General features: G+C 43.6%; 1 protein-coding gene across 1 annotated transcript in view; it reads right to left on the reverse strand.

The window, feature by feature from the left end:
• Positions 1-6,867, reverse strand: part of CTSD (cathepsin D) — a 31,197-nt gene extending 24,330 nt beyond the window's left edge. The window contains exon 1 of the mRNA XM_033927999.1: positions 6,665-6,867. Coding sequence (XP_033783890.1) covers positions 6,665-6,726 — 62 coding nt within the window. The 5' untranslated portion in view covers positions 6,727-6,867. The remainder of the gene's footprint in view (positions 1-6,664) is intronic.
• Between the last annotated feature and the right edge of the window lie 7,046 nt (positions 6,868-13,913).

Genomic DNA, 13,913 nt, shown 5'->3' on the forward strand with positions numbered 1-13,913 from the left:
GACAAAATTCATCACCGCTCCCGTCCCCGCGGATAACCACGGGAAACCATCTTCACGTCATTCTTTAAGGAAAGAGGGAAGAATCAGAGTATGAATGCCACAACTACTGACCCGCAAGCTTTGCTTTGAAGAATGCTGGTGTAGAAGGACTGAGGTTGAAACAGACACTACAGAATGACAGTCTCTGGTATCCAGAGCAGATATTGTGATGTCATAATGCCTCATTCCACCAGTGCCTAAGAGCCAATCACATCAGTGATGTCACAATGGCTTCATTATCCTTGGTTCACATAAGAATCAGAGTATGAATGCCACAACTACTGACCCTCAAGCTTTGCTTTGAAGAATGCTGGTGTAGAAGGACCGAGGTTGAAATAGACACTAGAAAATGACATGGGATTATTTCCCGCGGTTATCCGCGGGGATGGGGACGGTGATGAATGTCACCGTGTCATTCAACCGTGATATTATCAACCTCCTTTTAATCCAGCCTCCATAAAGACAGTGCAAGATATTGTCTGGCCAGAATGTGACAAGGGGAGCAATGCTTTATAGTTGGATATGTTTGATGCCACAGAGACCACAACACTGATCAAATTTAACAGAATCTTGTCGATGTTTAGGTTTACAAGTCGTGGGGATTTACTATCTCTTTGAAAAGCAAAAATCAGAAGGTTTCAGATACCTATCCCTGCTCTGCCTGGCCTTTGTTGTTCCAGTTTCAACCTCTACCATTATTAGTCACTGGGTCAACCCCTGCAATCATGTGAACTAAATAAAGTCTTAGCTGCATGTGAACAGTGCACAGCTGGTTGTTAACCTAAAAAAAAAAGTTAGCTTAGTAAATGAGCAGATAATGAGCAGAACAACGTCAAAGCCGAGTGTGGCGCAGTGGTTAAAGCTACAGCCTCAGTACCCTGGGGTTGTGGGTTCAAACCCACCCTGCTCCTTGTGAGCCCTCCGGGACAGACAGAGAAAAATGTTCGAATACCTGAATAAATTCATGTAAACCGTTCTGAGCTCCCCTGGGAGAAGGGTATAGAAAATTGAATAATTTTAACCTTGAATGGACACACTCTACACTTGGAATTTAAAAAAAAAAAAAAAAGTGTGGGAGAAGCACAGAAATACCCTATATAGCTAACAGATGACGTCATCACTGTTTTGGCTCCAATTAATCTGGACACAGCACATTGGGCCCGTTTTAAAAAATATTGTACTCAATCACTATAATAGGCAAACAAGTCCTCAAATGAAAATCAAATCCAACCAATACAAAAGAGGACTAAAACAGAAGTCAATCCTTGCTGGTTATAATACCGCTCTCAGAAATCTGTGCTGTCCTCACACTACAGTGTTCGGGACCATTCTCACAGGTAAGAGATATCTTTCATTGAGTCGGTATTTTTTATGCAAAAACCATAGCCATGCAAGCTCATATAAAGTGCTGAGTGCAATAAACGGGTCCCGTAGGGCGTTCAGCCATATAATGAACAACCAAGAACCACAAGCCAGCTCTTTATAAGATAAGTGCATAAAGTTTTTTGATATCTATTTTTAAAATAAGTCATTTATTTATTGCACTCAGCACTTTATATGAGCTTGCATGGCTATGGTTTTTGCATAAAAAATACCGACTCAATGAAAGATATCTCTTACCTGTGAGAATGGTCCCGAACACTGTAGTGTGAGGACAGCACAGATTTCTGAGAGCGGTATTATAACCAGCAAGGATTGACTTCTGTTTTAGTCCTCTTTTGTATTGGTTGGATCTGTTTTAAAAAAGCCATGCAAGCGGCTGCGGTAACAGCCCCGAAGCCCATCGAGATTTAAAGGGCTTCGGGGCTGTTGCCGTGTGGCTTTGTAAAAGAGGGGGATAGTATTTGAGTAAATAAACAGTTACCAAATATTTATTTAAGTAGAACGGAGACAAAGCTCAACTGAAGTTTGCCGTCTTAAAGCACTGTGGTTTGGAACAGCAAGTCCTGCTTAAAGGCCCTCGTTTGAGATTAGTCTTCATGCACTGATTAACATTGACTCTTAACTTGGTACTTTTCATAATTAAAGTGGTCCCCGTCTCAACCACATTGTAAGCTCCATGAAATTGGGGATTTTTTGTTTTGTTTTTGGTACAGTGCAACATACAGTATGCCTCATGAGCACTATAAAAAAAAAAAAAAAAAGGTTTTTAAACAGTGGGAAGAAAACCAAATACAAGAGGGAGAGGAGGAATAGATGACATGGTTAGACAGACTGGATCAGGGGTGTCAAAGTCCTTCCTCGAGGGCCGCGATCCAGTCGGGTTTTCAGGATTTCCCCAATGAATAGGCATGAGATCTATTAGCATGCAATGAAAGCAGTGCATGCAAATAAATCTCATGCATATTCATTGGGGAAATCCTGAAATTCCGACTGGATTGCGGCCCTCGAGGAGGGACTTTGACTCCCCTGGACTAGATAGGAAAAAAGGCAGTAGATAACAACCCTATGGCCTAAGATTTAGCTGCTTTTCTAAAAGTTGAAGGGCAATGTCCTCTCCCCCAAACTAAAAGAAGAATCCATAGGTCATTATTGAGATGGCCTGGGGAAAATCCATTGCTTATTCCTAGGATAAGCAGCATAAAAACCTGTTTTACTACTTGGAATCTAGCCAAGTACTTGGGACCTGGGTTGACCATGGTTGGCAACAGATGCTAGACTTCGACTATTGGACTGTCCCAGGATGGCAATTCTTATGTTTTTATGTATTCCTAACGGTTAATTTTTATCTTCCTAGTTGAGGTGAAGACAAAAACAGCGATAGAATTTAAAACAAATGCAGGGGATTAACACGGGATCTCCAAGTAGGAAGTATGGAATTAAAATCTTTTTTTAAAACCCAAAACTTAAGATCACCTCAAGGCTGTTGACGTGTTACGATGGGCAGGAGTGGTATTTAGATGGCAACCCCCAGATTGCTAATTTTACTAATATTGATTCGTGGTTTATAAATATTACTACTTTAATTATGCACAACAAATATTGACAAGCATTTTACCATCGATTGATATTTGAATAGGATTATTTTTATTATGGTTTGCCATTTTAATGTTTAATTGGTTTAGATTTAAATGTTTGGGCTCATTTTGGGGTCCTTTTATTAAGGTACGCAAACCGATTTAGCGCGAGCTAAATGCAAAGGGGCCCACAGAATATAATGGATGCCTTAGCATTGCCTCTGCCGAGTCAGACCATAGGTCCATCATGCCCATCAGTCAGAATGTTATGTATTTATCCACTATTTTATCATTGATAAGTGTCATTAGAAACATTAAACTATCTGATCTTACCCCCTCTTTTATGAAACTGATAGCAGTTTCTAATGCGGGAATCCGCGCTGCTCCCGACGCTCATAGGAACTCTATAAGTGTTGGAAGCAGCGCAGTCTGCGTTAAAATCCACTACCATGGTTTTGAAAAGGGGGGTGGGGGGTTAATGATTGTTAACTTGCTAAGCTCATTAAATAATAGAACGCTATTAAATGTTGGCGTTTCCTTAGAGCTTAGCTTTAGAGAAATTGAAATATTGAATAATGTCATTGTTACTGCATGGTTCGTTCCAGTGACAATTCTTATAATTCCCTGTTTTTAAGAATTTTTGCACTAAAATATGTTGGGTAGTACTCTGTGTCTGTATATGGCCGTTTGGGGAGGATGGGATGGAGAGGGCTTCAATGGCTGGAGTAGGTTTTGACGGAGATTTCAGCAATAGGAACCCAAGCACAGTACAGGGTAGAGCTTTGGATTCTTGCCCAGAAATAGCTAAGAAGAAAAAATTTAAAAAAATTTAAACTGAATCTGGTTGGGCAGACTGGATGGACCATTCGGGTCTTTATCTGCTGTCATCTACTATGCTACTATGGTACTGGCAGCAGCACACCACTGGCACTAAAGGCAAGTCAACACAATGCAGGTCTTTGAGCACCTGCCCACCACATTCTTTTTGTTGAAGGGAGTGGGAGGCATCGCATGCCTATGCACTCAAAAGGCCCTGTGCTATGCTCTCCTTTAGCTGCAGCTTCAGGCTTGGTTGCGGTGACGGGGCATCAAGGAGAAATGCTGAATATCGAGGACAGAGAAGACTGGGATATCGCGAGCCAAAAGGAGGACTATGGAAGCCAAGTGGCGATGCTGGACCCAGAAAGCAAAGAACAGGATGCAAAAGGGGGAGAATTACTGAAAAGCTGGGGGGAGGATGAAAAGAAATGGAAAGCTCTAGGCCTGTGCTTTCCAACGGGCAGCCCCCAAACGGCTGGCTGAATAGCTCAAATCCTGTAAATACATTCATTTCAATCTCGTCCACTTGCTATAGTAACTGCAAACTAATCTCAGCTGTCTTGTTTATGGAATTTGCTGCTGTTGACAATCCAAAATAAAGTGAGTTTTTAAAATGTATCTTTGAAGTGTTGTAGAATCAATCTTGGTATTAATTTTTAATGTTTAATATCCCGTCTGAACAAGCAGATCAAGGTGGTGTACAAAACTGGTAGTATGCATACACTTGAAATGGTTTTATGGCCCTCATATTCCACACTGCAACTCTTTACATGAAAAAGATTTTTTAAGACCACTGCATTAGATGGATGCAATGGCGCAATAGGACCACCCATCCCGGGTGCTGTGTCGGTGGAGGCGCTGGCACCTCTCCATCCCACCACAACACACCTTCCCCCACCTCGTACCTCTGTAGGTCTTTGCTAGCGCAAGCCTCTTTTCCTGCCTGTTGAGTGCCAGCCTGGTTCCCTCTGAAACACTTCCAGGTCACGGGGCCAGAAAGAGACCTCAGAGGGAAATCCAACACTGGCGCAAGGAGTATGCTAGAAAAGCCACTCATGCTGGCAAAAATTTAGAGGTATGGGGGGGGGGGGGGTTGGATGCAGTAAAAGAGGGATATTGAAGACTGAAATGCAAGTGGATACAGAGGCAGAAAAATAGATAGAAGAAAGATGAAAAGATTCATGTCAGAGTGATTTAGGAAAAGATACAAAGACATGTCAAACGGACAGGAAACCTTTAAAAACAAGTTAGACGTATACAGAAGAAAGCAGAGACCAAGAGCAAATCAATTAGAAAAATAAAATGGCCTGCCACATTTTAAAATTTACATCTATTTTTGTGTTTTGCACAATACAGGAGGGAATACTGTTGCACTACATGCAGAATGTGGTTTCAGTTTCAAAATACAACTATTACATTACATTAGTAATTTTTATTCCGCCATTACCTTGCGGTTCAAGACGGATCACACAAGAGGTTATCTGGACATTTCCAGGAGAGTTACAAAGTAGAGCGGCTTACTTTGGGGGAGATCTGGGCATTGTGTCAGGGTCAATACAAGATAATTTAGTTAGAAGGTTGTGGGATCTGGGGGAAGATCGAAATGCTTCCTGCAGTGTTAGTTTGTCTTGATGGATTTCTTGAATAGCAGGGTTTTTATTTCTCTTCTGAAAGTTTTGTAGTCTGGGGTCGTGATCAGTAGATTGGAGAGTTGGTGGTCTAGTTTCGCTGCCTGTGTGGCCAGTAGGCCGTTGTACATTTTTTTGCGTTTGATGCCTCTGATTGGGAGGGTGAGTGAATGGCGTCTGGGTTCTCCTTTGCCTGGTTGTGGTAGTTCGGATAAGGCGGTAAGGTGGTAGTTTGGATAATTAATTTTGGTAGTTTACTCTATAGAGTAAAGATTCAGTTCGATATACTGCAAATCATATGTCTAAGCAGTTTCCAATTAAAATAAGGGGAAGGGATACTTCACAAAACATAACTAGGGTTGAAAAGACTGATTATATGAGGACAGCACAAAAGTTACTTCATTCCAATGGATAAGTGGGGTGTGCCAGGCACTTTTGGCTTGGATTGGCCTGCTAGAAGCAGGATACTGGGCTAAATGTACCACCAGTCTCCTCCAGTATGGCTGTTGCGTGACCGAGGCAATATTTCCCCCTTTGCTATAAATTCCTACATGCAACCTGGCTTATTTAGTTTTCTAGCAATATTTATGGTGTTGCCCTTTTCCGAGTCGGCTATTTGCAGGATTCTCTATTACTGTACTTCATAATATGGCTGTTACTGGATAAAGTCTGTTGCTGCTACTGGAATATAGATTGCATTCTGATTCTAAGTTAAATAGAGAAATACGAACTTTGCAACCCTTGGTTATATTTTGCAAACCAAACAGACTATCCTAGAGTATCATGTTAACTGTACACATATATTCTGCATGCACAGCTCTCCTCTGACAATGGGTACAAAGCAGAACTAGGCCATTTCTCTCTTCTAGTGCTCTAAGCAAGGGCTGGGGATCTGCTCCCTAACCAAAACTCCAAGAGCAACAAATTAGCTGTATCTTGCACTGGCAAGGAAGGCTCGCCTAGGGCACCCAATGCCCTTGGGCTTGCCCTGCTCACGAAGAGCAAACTTATTGGCCCTTCCATTTTGCTTTGTTTATTCCATTCGGGCATTGGCTGTCTTAGCAACATAAGTCTTACTGAAGACCTGGTCAGGATCCTAAAAGAGATTCCATTTGCATTCTATAGATCTCCAGAATCTTAACCAAATTCAACCCTTTGCTTCCTTCGAGATACGGCAAAAGGGGCTCAGGTTCGATGCATGCCCCCCCCCCGGTCTCTCACCTGAGCAGGGCCGTGCAGGACAGCGCCGCGCAGGCGAGCACGAGCAGCCGGCAGCCCAGCATGGCAGCGGTTCTAGGCGATCCGATGGGCTGCAAAGGCGCCTAGCGCGCGCTCTTATCCAGGGCGATGACCGAGCGATCTGGAGTCACGTGACCTGCCGTCAGCTGATCCGGAGTCATGGGACTAGGGGGCGGGGCTTGACGCTCATGCGCCTCTGCTTTAAGTCTCCCAGTGCAGGGCTTTCATTCAGGTCCTCTATCAGGTCCTCTATCAGGTCCTCTTTCAGAGCCGCCGGGTTACATAGGCCAATCGCATCCCAAAGCAGTGTGGTATTTGTAGTCAGTGGTGCAGGTTCCATAATGCACCGGGATGAGGTTGGTAGAAACCCGGGGCTGGCCAAAATAGCTTCCTTTAGGCCGGTGGTTCCCAAACCTGTCCTGGCCAGTCAGGTTTTCAAGATATCCCTAATGAATATGCATGAGAGAGATTTGCCTACCTGTCACTTCCATTATATGCAAATCTCTCATGCATATTCATTAGGGATATCTTGAAAACCTGACTGGCTGGGGGGTCCCCCAGGACAGGTTTGGGAACCATTGCTTTAGGCAGATCTGGAAACGGGGTGCAAGGCTGAGTGGCAGGAGATCTGCCCGGGGGGGGGGGGGGGGGGGGCAGTTCAAGGACGTGGGTGAAAGTTTCAAACAAAGGGTTCCTTTTACTAAGCTGCGTTAGCGTTTTTAGCGCGTGCTAAACCCGCGCTACACGGCTAGAACTGACGCCAGCTTGCTGCTGGCGTTAGCGTCTAGCGCCCGCGACAATTTAGCATGCGCTATTCCGCGCGTTAATGCCCCAAGGAGCCTGAAATGTTTTCTCCTATGAAGGAGGACAGAATTTTGGAAGTGGAAATGGAAGTTTAAATCTGAGCTTATAGGAATGTTTCCCCAGCAGCACCGATGATCTTAGTCCAGGACCAGCAGTACATAGAGATGTATAGATCCCATAAGTGCCTTTGTCTGTTGAACTTTCAAACTTCTCAAGATCTAGACCAGGGGTGTCACAGTCAAACTCAATCACACATGGGTCCGGAATCTAAAACACAGGCTAAGTCACTGGCTGTCTTAGTAGAAGTATAGATCCTTCCTCACCCTGAGACACCAGTATGATAGACATGATAGAAACTTTCAAGTACATAACGTGCCGCATCGAGGAGGAAGAGGAAATATCTTCACTCTTACGGGTCCCACGGTGACACAAGGACATCCGCTAAAACTTAGGGGAGGAAGATTTAATGGGGACACCAGGAAATACTTCTTTACCAAGAGGGTGATTGATAGATAGAATGGTCTTCCACGTCAGGCAGTCGAGGCTAGTAGCACGCTCGACTTCAAGAGACGATGGGACAAACATGTGGGGTTGCTACAGTATGACAGAGGATAGTTTCTGGAGGGTGGAAGGGATCATGATTGGGCAGGCTTGTTGGGCCATCGGCCCTTTTCTGCCGTCATATTCTATGTTTCTATGGCTCTTATATTCTCATTGACCACTACCCTCGAGCGTCGAGCGTGAGACAGTTTTGTCAGTGCTGGAATCCTATGGGATAGTTAAGTATCCCCTCACATGCCTCTAGTGCAGGGGTCTCAAAGTCCCTCCTCAAGGGCTGCAATCCAGTCAGGTTTTCAGGATTTCCCCAATGAATATGTACGAGATCTATGTGCATGCACTGCTTTCAATGCATATTCATTGGGGAAATCCTGAAAACCCGACTGGATTGCGGCCCTCAAGGAGGGACTTTGAGATCCCTGCTCTAGTGTGATTAAGTTTTGCTTTATAAGAAAAATGTTTGCGATATAATCATTTGCAAAATATAATATATAACAGCTCATTAAAATATTAAAGAAATAGGGAGGTTGGGGGGAGGAACAAATGATTAAAGAACTGGGACTGGCTTCGGCTGCTGAAATAGCTGTATGCTATAGGAGGCCCCATGATCCCAGGTAAAAGCTTCTGATGTTCCTCTCCTTGGTTAGCAATAGGACATTTTGAATAATTCTCCACCAAAAAAGTAATCCACCTAGAAGGAATTGTTTTGCTTTAAGACATTGGAAAGTAGTATGGAACACTGAATTTTTTGTGCCACTTTTCGTGGGCATCAACAAATTACGAGACATTCCATGGATACAGATCAAAGTGTTTATTCACCTTTTTGAAAATAAGAAACATAGCATTATTCTAAACATTTACATATATATTCTGCATGTGAAGGTTAGTGTCCACTTTATAGAATGAAACACCCCCCCCCCCCCCCGAGGTCTCCGGCAGTATCAGCAGTCAAAATGGTTCATTGTCCTGCCCAACTGATCATACAAGAGGGTCACTGACACAGGCTTAGTCTGTTCAAAGAGAAGAGCTAATTCCTTTTGTTCAGATCACAGGACTGTCTTAAGAGCTTTGTGAAACAGCATTGAGCAATGGCTAAAGATTTGCTGACTAGAAATGCAGTTAGGGGTGAGAGGTGAGAAACGGCACTCAGGGTTTTGCTTTCAGCAGCTTAGTTAATCTTTTCCTGTTTCCATTCCTCGGTGCTTCATACAGTTGTCATGGTATGCTGTGACCCGTGTCACCATCAAAGCATGATGACTCATTAAACTCAGCAAATAGCAGCATGTGCCCCCCCCCTCTTGAAAAGAGGGGTAAAAAGTGTTCTCAGCTCATTCTACATGTTCCCTGCTTACTTCTAAGGCAGTGTTCTTCAATGCAAGGATGTCCAAGTGCTGACTTAAGATGGTTCTTGGATGTCTGTATTTTTTGATTATGAGCCCATAATTTATAAAAAACCCGGCACTTTGTTCAAGTTTTGAAAAGCCTCCCTCAAAATTGCCATCGGGCAGGAGGGCAATGTGATGACATCACGCACACACGCATGCATGATGTCATCACATCTCATGCGTGGATGGATGCCCTCCTGCCTGACCAGAGCAGGCAGAAGGGGGCGGGGATGGGTGGAACTGAGCAAGCCCAGAAAATCTGGTAACCCTAGGAAGGATTGAGTTTCGTGTTTCAATTGAATATGCGTAGGAATGTTTGGCTGAAATCGGAATCCAGATTTCAATCTGGTTACAGTGCCGAATGTTGAATCTGATATTAAATAAAAGGATTGAGCACCATTTAGTCTCCTTCGTTGTTGCTTTTGTGCTTTTCACCTTAAGATCATCACACCCAAGTCCCACTCTTCCATCGTGCACATAAGTTCTTCACCCCTTAAACTGTACCGTTCCCTCTGATTTTTGCTGCCAAATTTCAGACCATTCTTCAAGCTTCACCAGGTCTTTCTTCATGTTATTGACATGTATGTATGCCTGCGCTATACATGTGCTGTGACTACAGAAGACTTTGGTAGGGTCTGTTTTCTTAGTCCAAAACCTTTCACAAGCAGCAAACATCCATAATAAATGTTCAGGAATATATCTGTATCTATTTGGTCTAAGAGCTAGGCCCAGGAAGTTCAGAAAAACTGGCTTTGAATACCACTGATCTGCGCAAAAGCACATTACAAGTTCTCATGCTTGCTGTATAAACTAGGGTTACCAGATTTGCTGAAGCAAAAAAGGACACGTGGCCCCAACCCCACCTGCCCTCATCCAAGGGCCTTTGAGCATGAATGGATGCAATGACATCATATGCATGCATGACATCACCACGTTACATCTGCACATGCTTGAAGGCCCTCCAGCTGCAGCCCCGGGCTTTCCAAAACCCAGTCAAGCTGTTTTTTGGGGGGGGTTTTCAAATCGTTCCAGACCCCGGACAGTCTTCTAAAAAGAGAAATGTCTGGGGAAATCCAGACATTTATTTTATTTATTTAATTAATGTGTTTGGTTTTTTTAAATCCCGTTTTCTCAGAGCTCAGAATCTGGAAACCCTGTGTATAAATGTTCCTTGGATGTGTGCAGAGCTGAATAAACAAGTGTATAGGCTTCACCCCCCTCTGCCAAGAACCCATCACTTGACAGAGTCTGTGGTTTGGCCAAGAACAGCTTCTGTTTGCAGCTAGATCCTGGGTGAGATCGTCAAGAAAGCAGCTACTTCCTGTCCACAAAAGACAACTTTTATGAAATGAATACCTATTTTACATAATAAAACAGTGGCTGTATTTTTTTAAATTATTAAAGTATTTTGCTGTTTTTACAGTGTCTTTACTCCAGCTTTGGCCTTTTTCATGCTGAACCAATTGTAACTGCTGCTGAACTGAAAAACAACCACCAACACAGCCTTCCATCGCTTATGTCAGGAGGGGAAGGCACTAGTTCACGATGTTGCAGTGCTCCCTGGCGGAACCCCTCGGTGTAAGTGAATATTGCGGGCTGCTGGGCGTGATGGACCACAGGTCTGACCCAGTGGAGGCATTGCTTATGTTCTTAGCGAAAAGGATTTAATACTGTTAATTGTGTCTTCTTTTGCAATCAGAAGTACCTGCGTCCTGCGAGTTTAAGACTGATGGGTAGCAGAGTTTGTGCACAGTGTCGAACAAAATGAAAAGTCTCAGCAGACATTGGAGCCTACTCTGCGCACAAATATCACATTCGTAAAATTTTTATGTGCTAGAAATTTTTACGAGGCTCATATTTATACGCTGAAGAACAGGCGCCTATGTGTGCAGAGAGATTTTGTTCAGTTAGGAGCACAAGAAGCTGCGTTTACTGCAGAACCCTTGTGTGCATGTCTAAAATTTGTTTAGACTTAGCTTTCTGCATGTCACGCTATTATGCTCATGGCTGCCTGCTTTGGCCCAAGAAGTAGAGGGACCATTATCCAGCTGGTTCTCCCTGTTGCCACCTTCTTCTTCTTGTATCTGGGAAATAGGACAACGTTCCCGCCTAGGAGAGACAAGATTCTATGAGCATTGGAGCTTTTAATGCAGTGCTTTCCGATAAAAAAACACCTTATGCAGTTTGATATAAGGGGGCCTTATATAGGACAGTAGTTGTGGGATGGGAGGAACTACTGAATAGGAAAGTATGAGGCTTGAGAAAAGGGTGTTGCTGTTCCAGAAGCAGCTCTCCACTCGGTTTTAGGTGTTATGCTATAAGGAACTAGGTATATTATTTTATTAACATGAATGGGGATAATAGGATGATAGATTTAGGGAGACAGTGGCTAACTTAAAATGGAGCACAAGATAGATATTTTTTTTCTTTCTCTGAAAGCTGACGGGGCCTGGCTGCTTAATTGGGCTGTTTTGCAGATCAGCAAAGGGACCTTTGCTCTGCTGTCTGATAAATTGGCAGTGACCATGTGTTCGAGTTGGACCCAAATATGATGATCATGCAGAGGGCTGAAGAACAGAGCTTATGAAGCATGACCTGCCCGAGAAGTTGGGGCAAGATGACCTGGAACGTCAAGAGGTTCTAGGGACAGAGGAATTGGCATAATCACAAGCCCAGGAGTAGGGGGGGGGTATAGCATAATCTGCCCAGTGGAGATTGGCTGGTATTGCGTATTTTGTCCCCCTCCTTTGGGAGTTGGGCAGCAAGACATGTGCCTTGAAGCTGCGTATGCATGAATTTTGGGAATTTAATATCTTATCAAAGTCTAAAATGTTTGGATAAAAGTCTATTCAGAGAGAAAAAGAAGGCTGCTGCCAGAGGGCCTGTTTCTGTTTTGGTCCCCTTCCTCTACAGGGTACATAAGCTGTTTCAGAGAAAATTATGAATTGGGTCATGTATAGTTTTCCTTTGATATCATTTAAAGATTGTGGTAGTAGTTATAGACTACTATTTGTAGGTTAGGAATACAAAAAGTGTGAGGTAGCTATTAGAGAATGACACGGGGAAAAAATTTGTCCCCATTTCCGCCCCATCAGCTTGCTCCCCGTCCCCGCAAACCAACTGATCCCATCCACACAAGCCTCGAATAGTTTTATACTGAACTTATTAAAGTATAAAAAGAAATAATATTCTGTACAATTGTCATTTTATAAATCAAAGTTCTGGCTGCTGAACTAGAGAAAGAGATGTTCATCCGGCAGGGTTTTGTTTACAAATGCTTATCAACACATTGGTCTGGCACCCATCTTCTTCCCTCTGCTTCCCCCATAGTCTGGCATCTCTTCCCCAGTTCCCTTCAGCGTCTTCTCCCCACACTCTCTTCCTCGGTTCCCTTCAGCGTCTTCTCCTCACACTCTCTTCCCCAGTTCCCTTCAGCGTCTTTCGCGTGATCCAGCAGCCCCCTCCCTCCCGCTGTCCATCCGGGCATCTCCCTCCCTCCCTTCCCCTTGTAGCGATTTCAGTTTTGTTTCTACAAGCAGCCAGAGCCTGGCTTGAAGTCGCAGCGACTATTTTTTTTGCTACTGTTAAGGTGGGTTACCCGCGGCTAGCCGCAGGTAACAGTCACCGTGTCATTCTCTAGTAGCTATCTTAGAAGAGTTTACTGTCACTAGCCACTGCAATTCATTCGTTTGCCTCCAGTTGTACACTAACTCATTGCACCAATTCAATTTTTCCTTGTAATTATCAAATTAATTCTATCAATTGATTAAGTTCATTTCTGGTTTCTGTTGTCATGTTTGGGTTTCAGTCTCCCGCCATTAGCTCTGCAATTAGAGAATGACATGGGGACACATTTTCCCCCATCCCCGCGGGAACTCATTTTCCTATCCTGTCCCTGTGAGTTCTTTACCTGCCCAATTCTTGTAAGTTCTGCCTTCATCTGCCCAAGTCTCAAACACTTTAAAATCATAAATCCTCAAGGCTTGTGCGGTTAAGGCAGCTTACAAGAAAAGAGCAGGGACAGCGACAAAACTCACGGGGATGGGATGGGGAAATTGAGTTCCTGTGGGGACAGGGACAAATTTCTCTCCGTGTCATTCTCTATTTGCAATAAACTTGGCCTCTGGTGTAATACATAGTTTACAGGATAAATTTCACATACATTAGGGTATAAATGACAAAGACAGTTCTTTTTATCCTAACAATGTGTCTGTGAGCAAGAATGTTTTTAAATTCTGATTTTAAAATATCTAAAGAGGTCTGTTCCCATAAAGTTTCTCATCGTTAATTCTCTCTCCTGCTAGGACACCTCTAATGATATCAGCAATGGCTCCCATACATTCTCCCATCTGTGATACTTCCTCAGGAGCAAGAATCTCTTCTAGATAGCGGCATCACCGAACAGGCCACCTCCTGCGTTCTTCAGGGAGTGACTTGTTCTACACCTGCACCTGTGTGGCTGCTTAGGGTCATAAGAACATAAG

The sequence above is a fragment of the Geotrypetes seraphini genome, chromosome 19, assembly GCF_902459505.1.
Source record: "Geotrypetes seraphini chromosome 19, aGeoSer1.1, whole genome shotgun sequence".
Taxonomy (NCBI): Eukaryota; Metazoa; Chordata; class Amphibia; order Gymnophiona; family Dermophiidae; genus Geotrypetes; species Geotrypetes seraphini.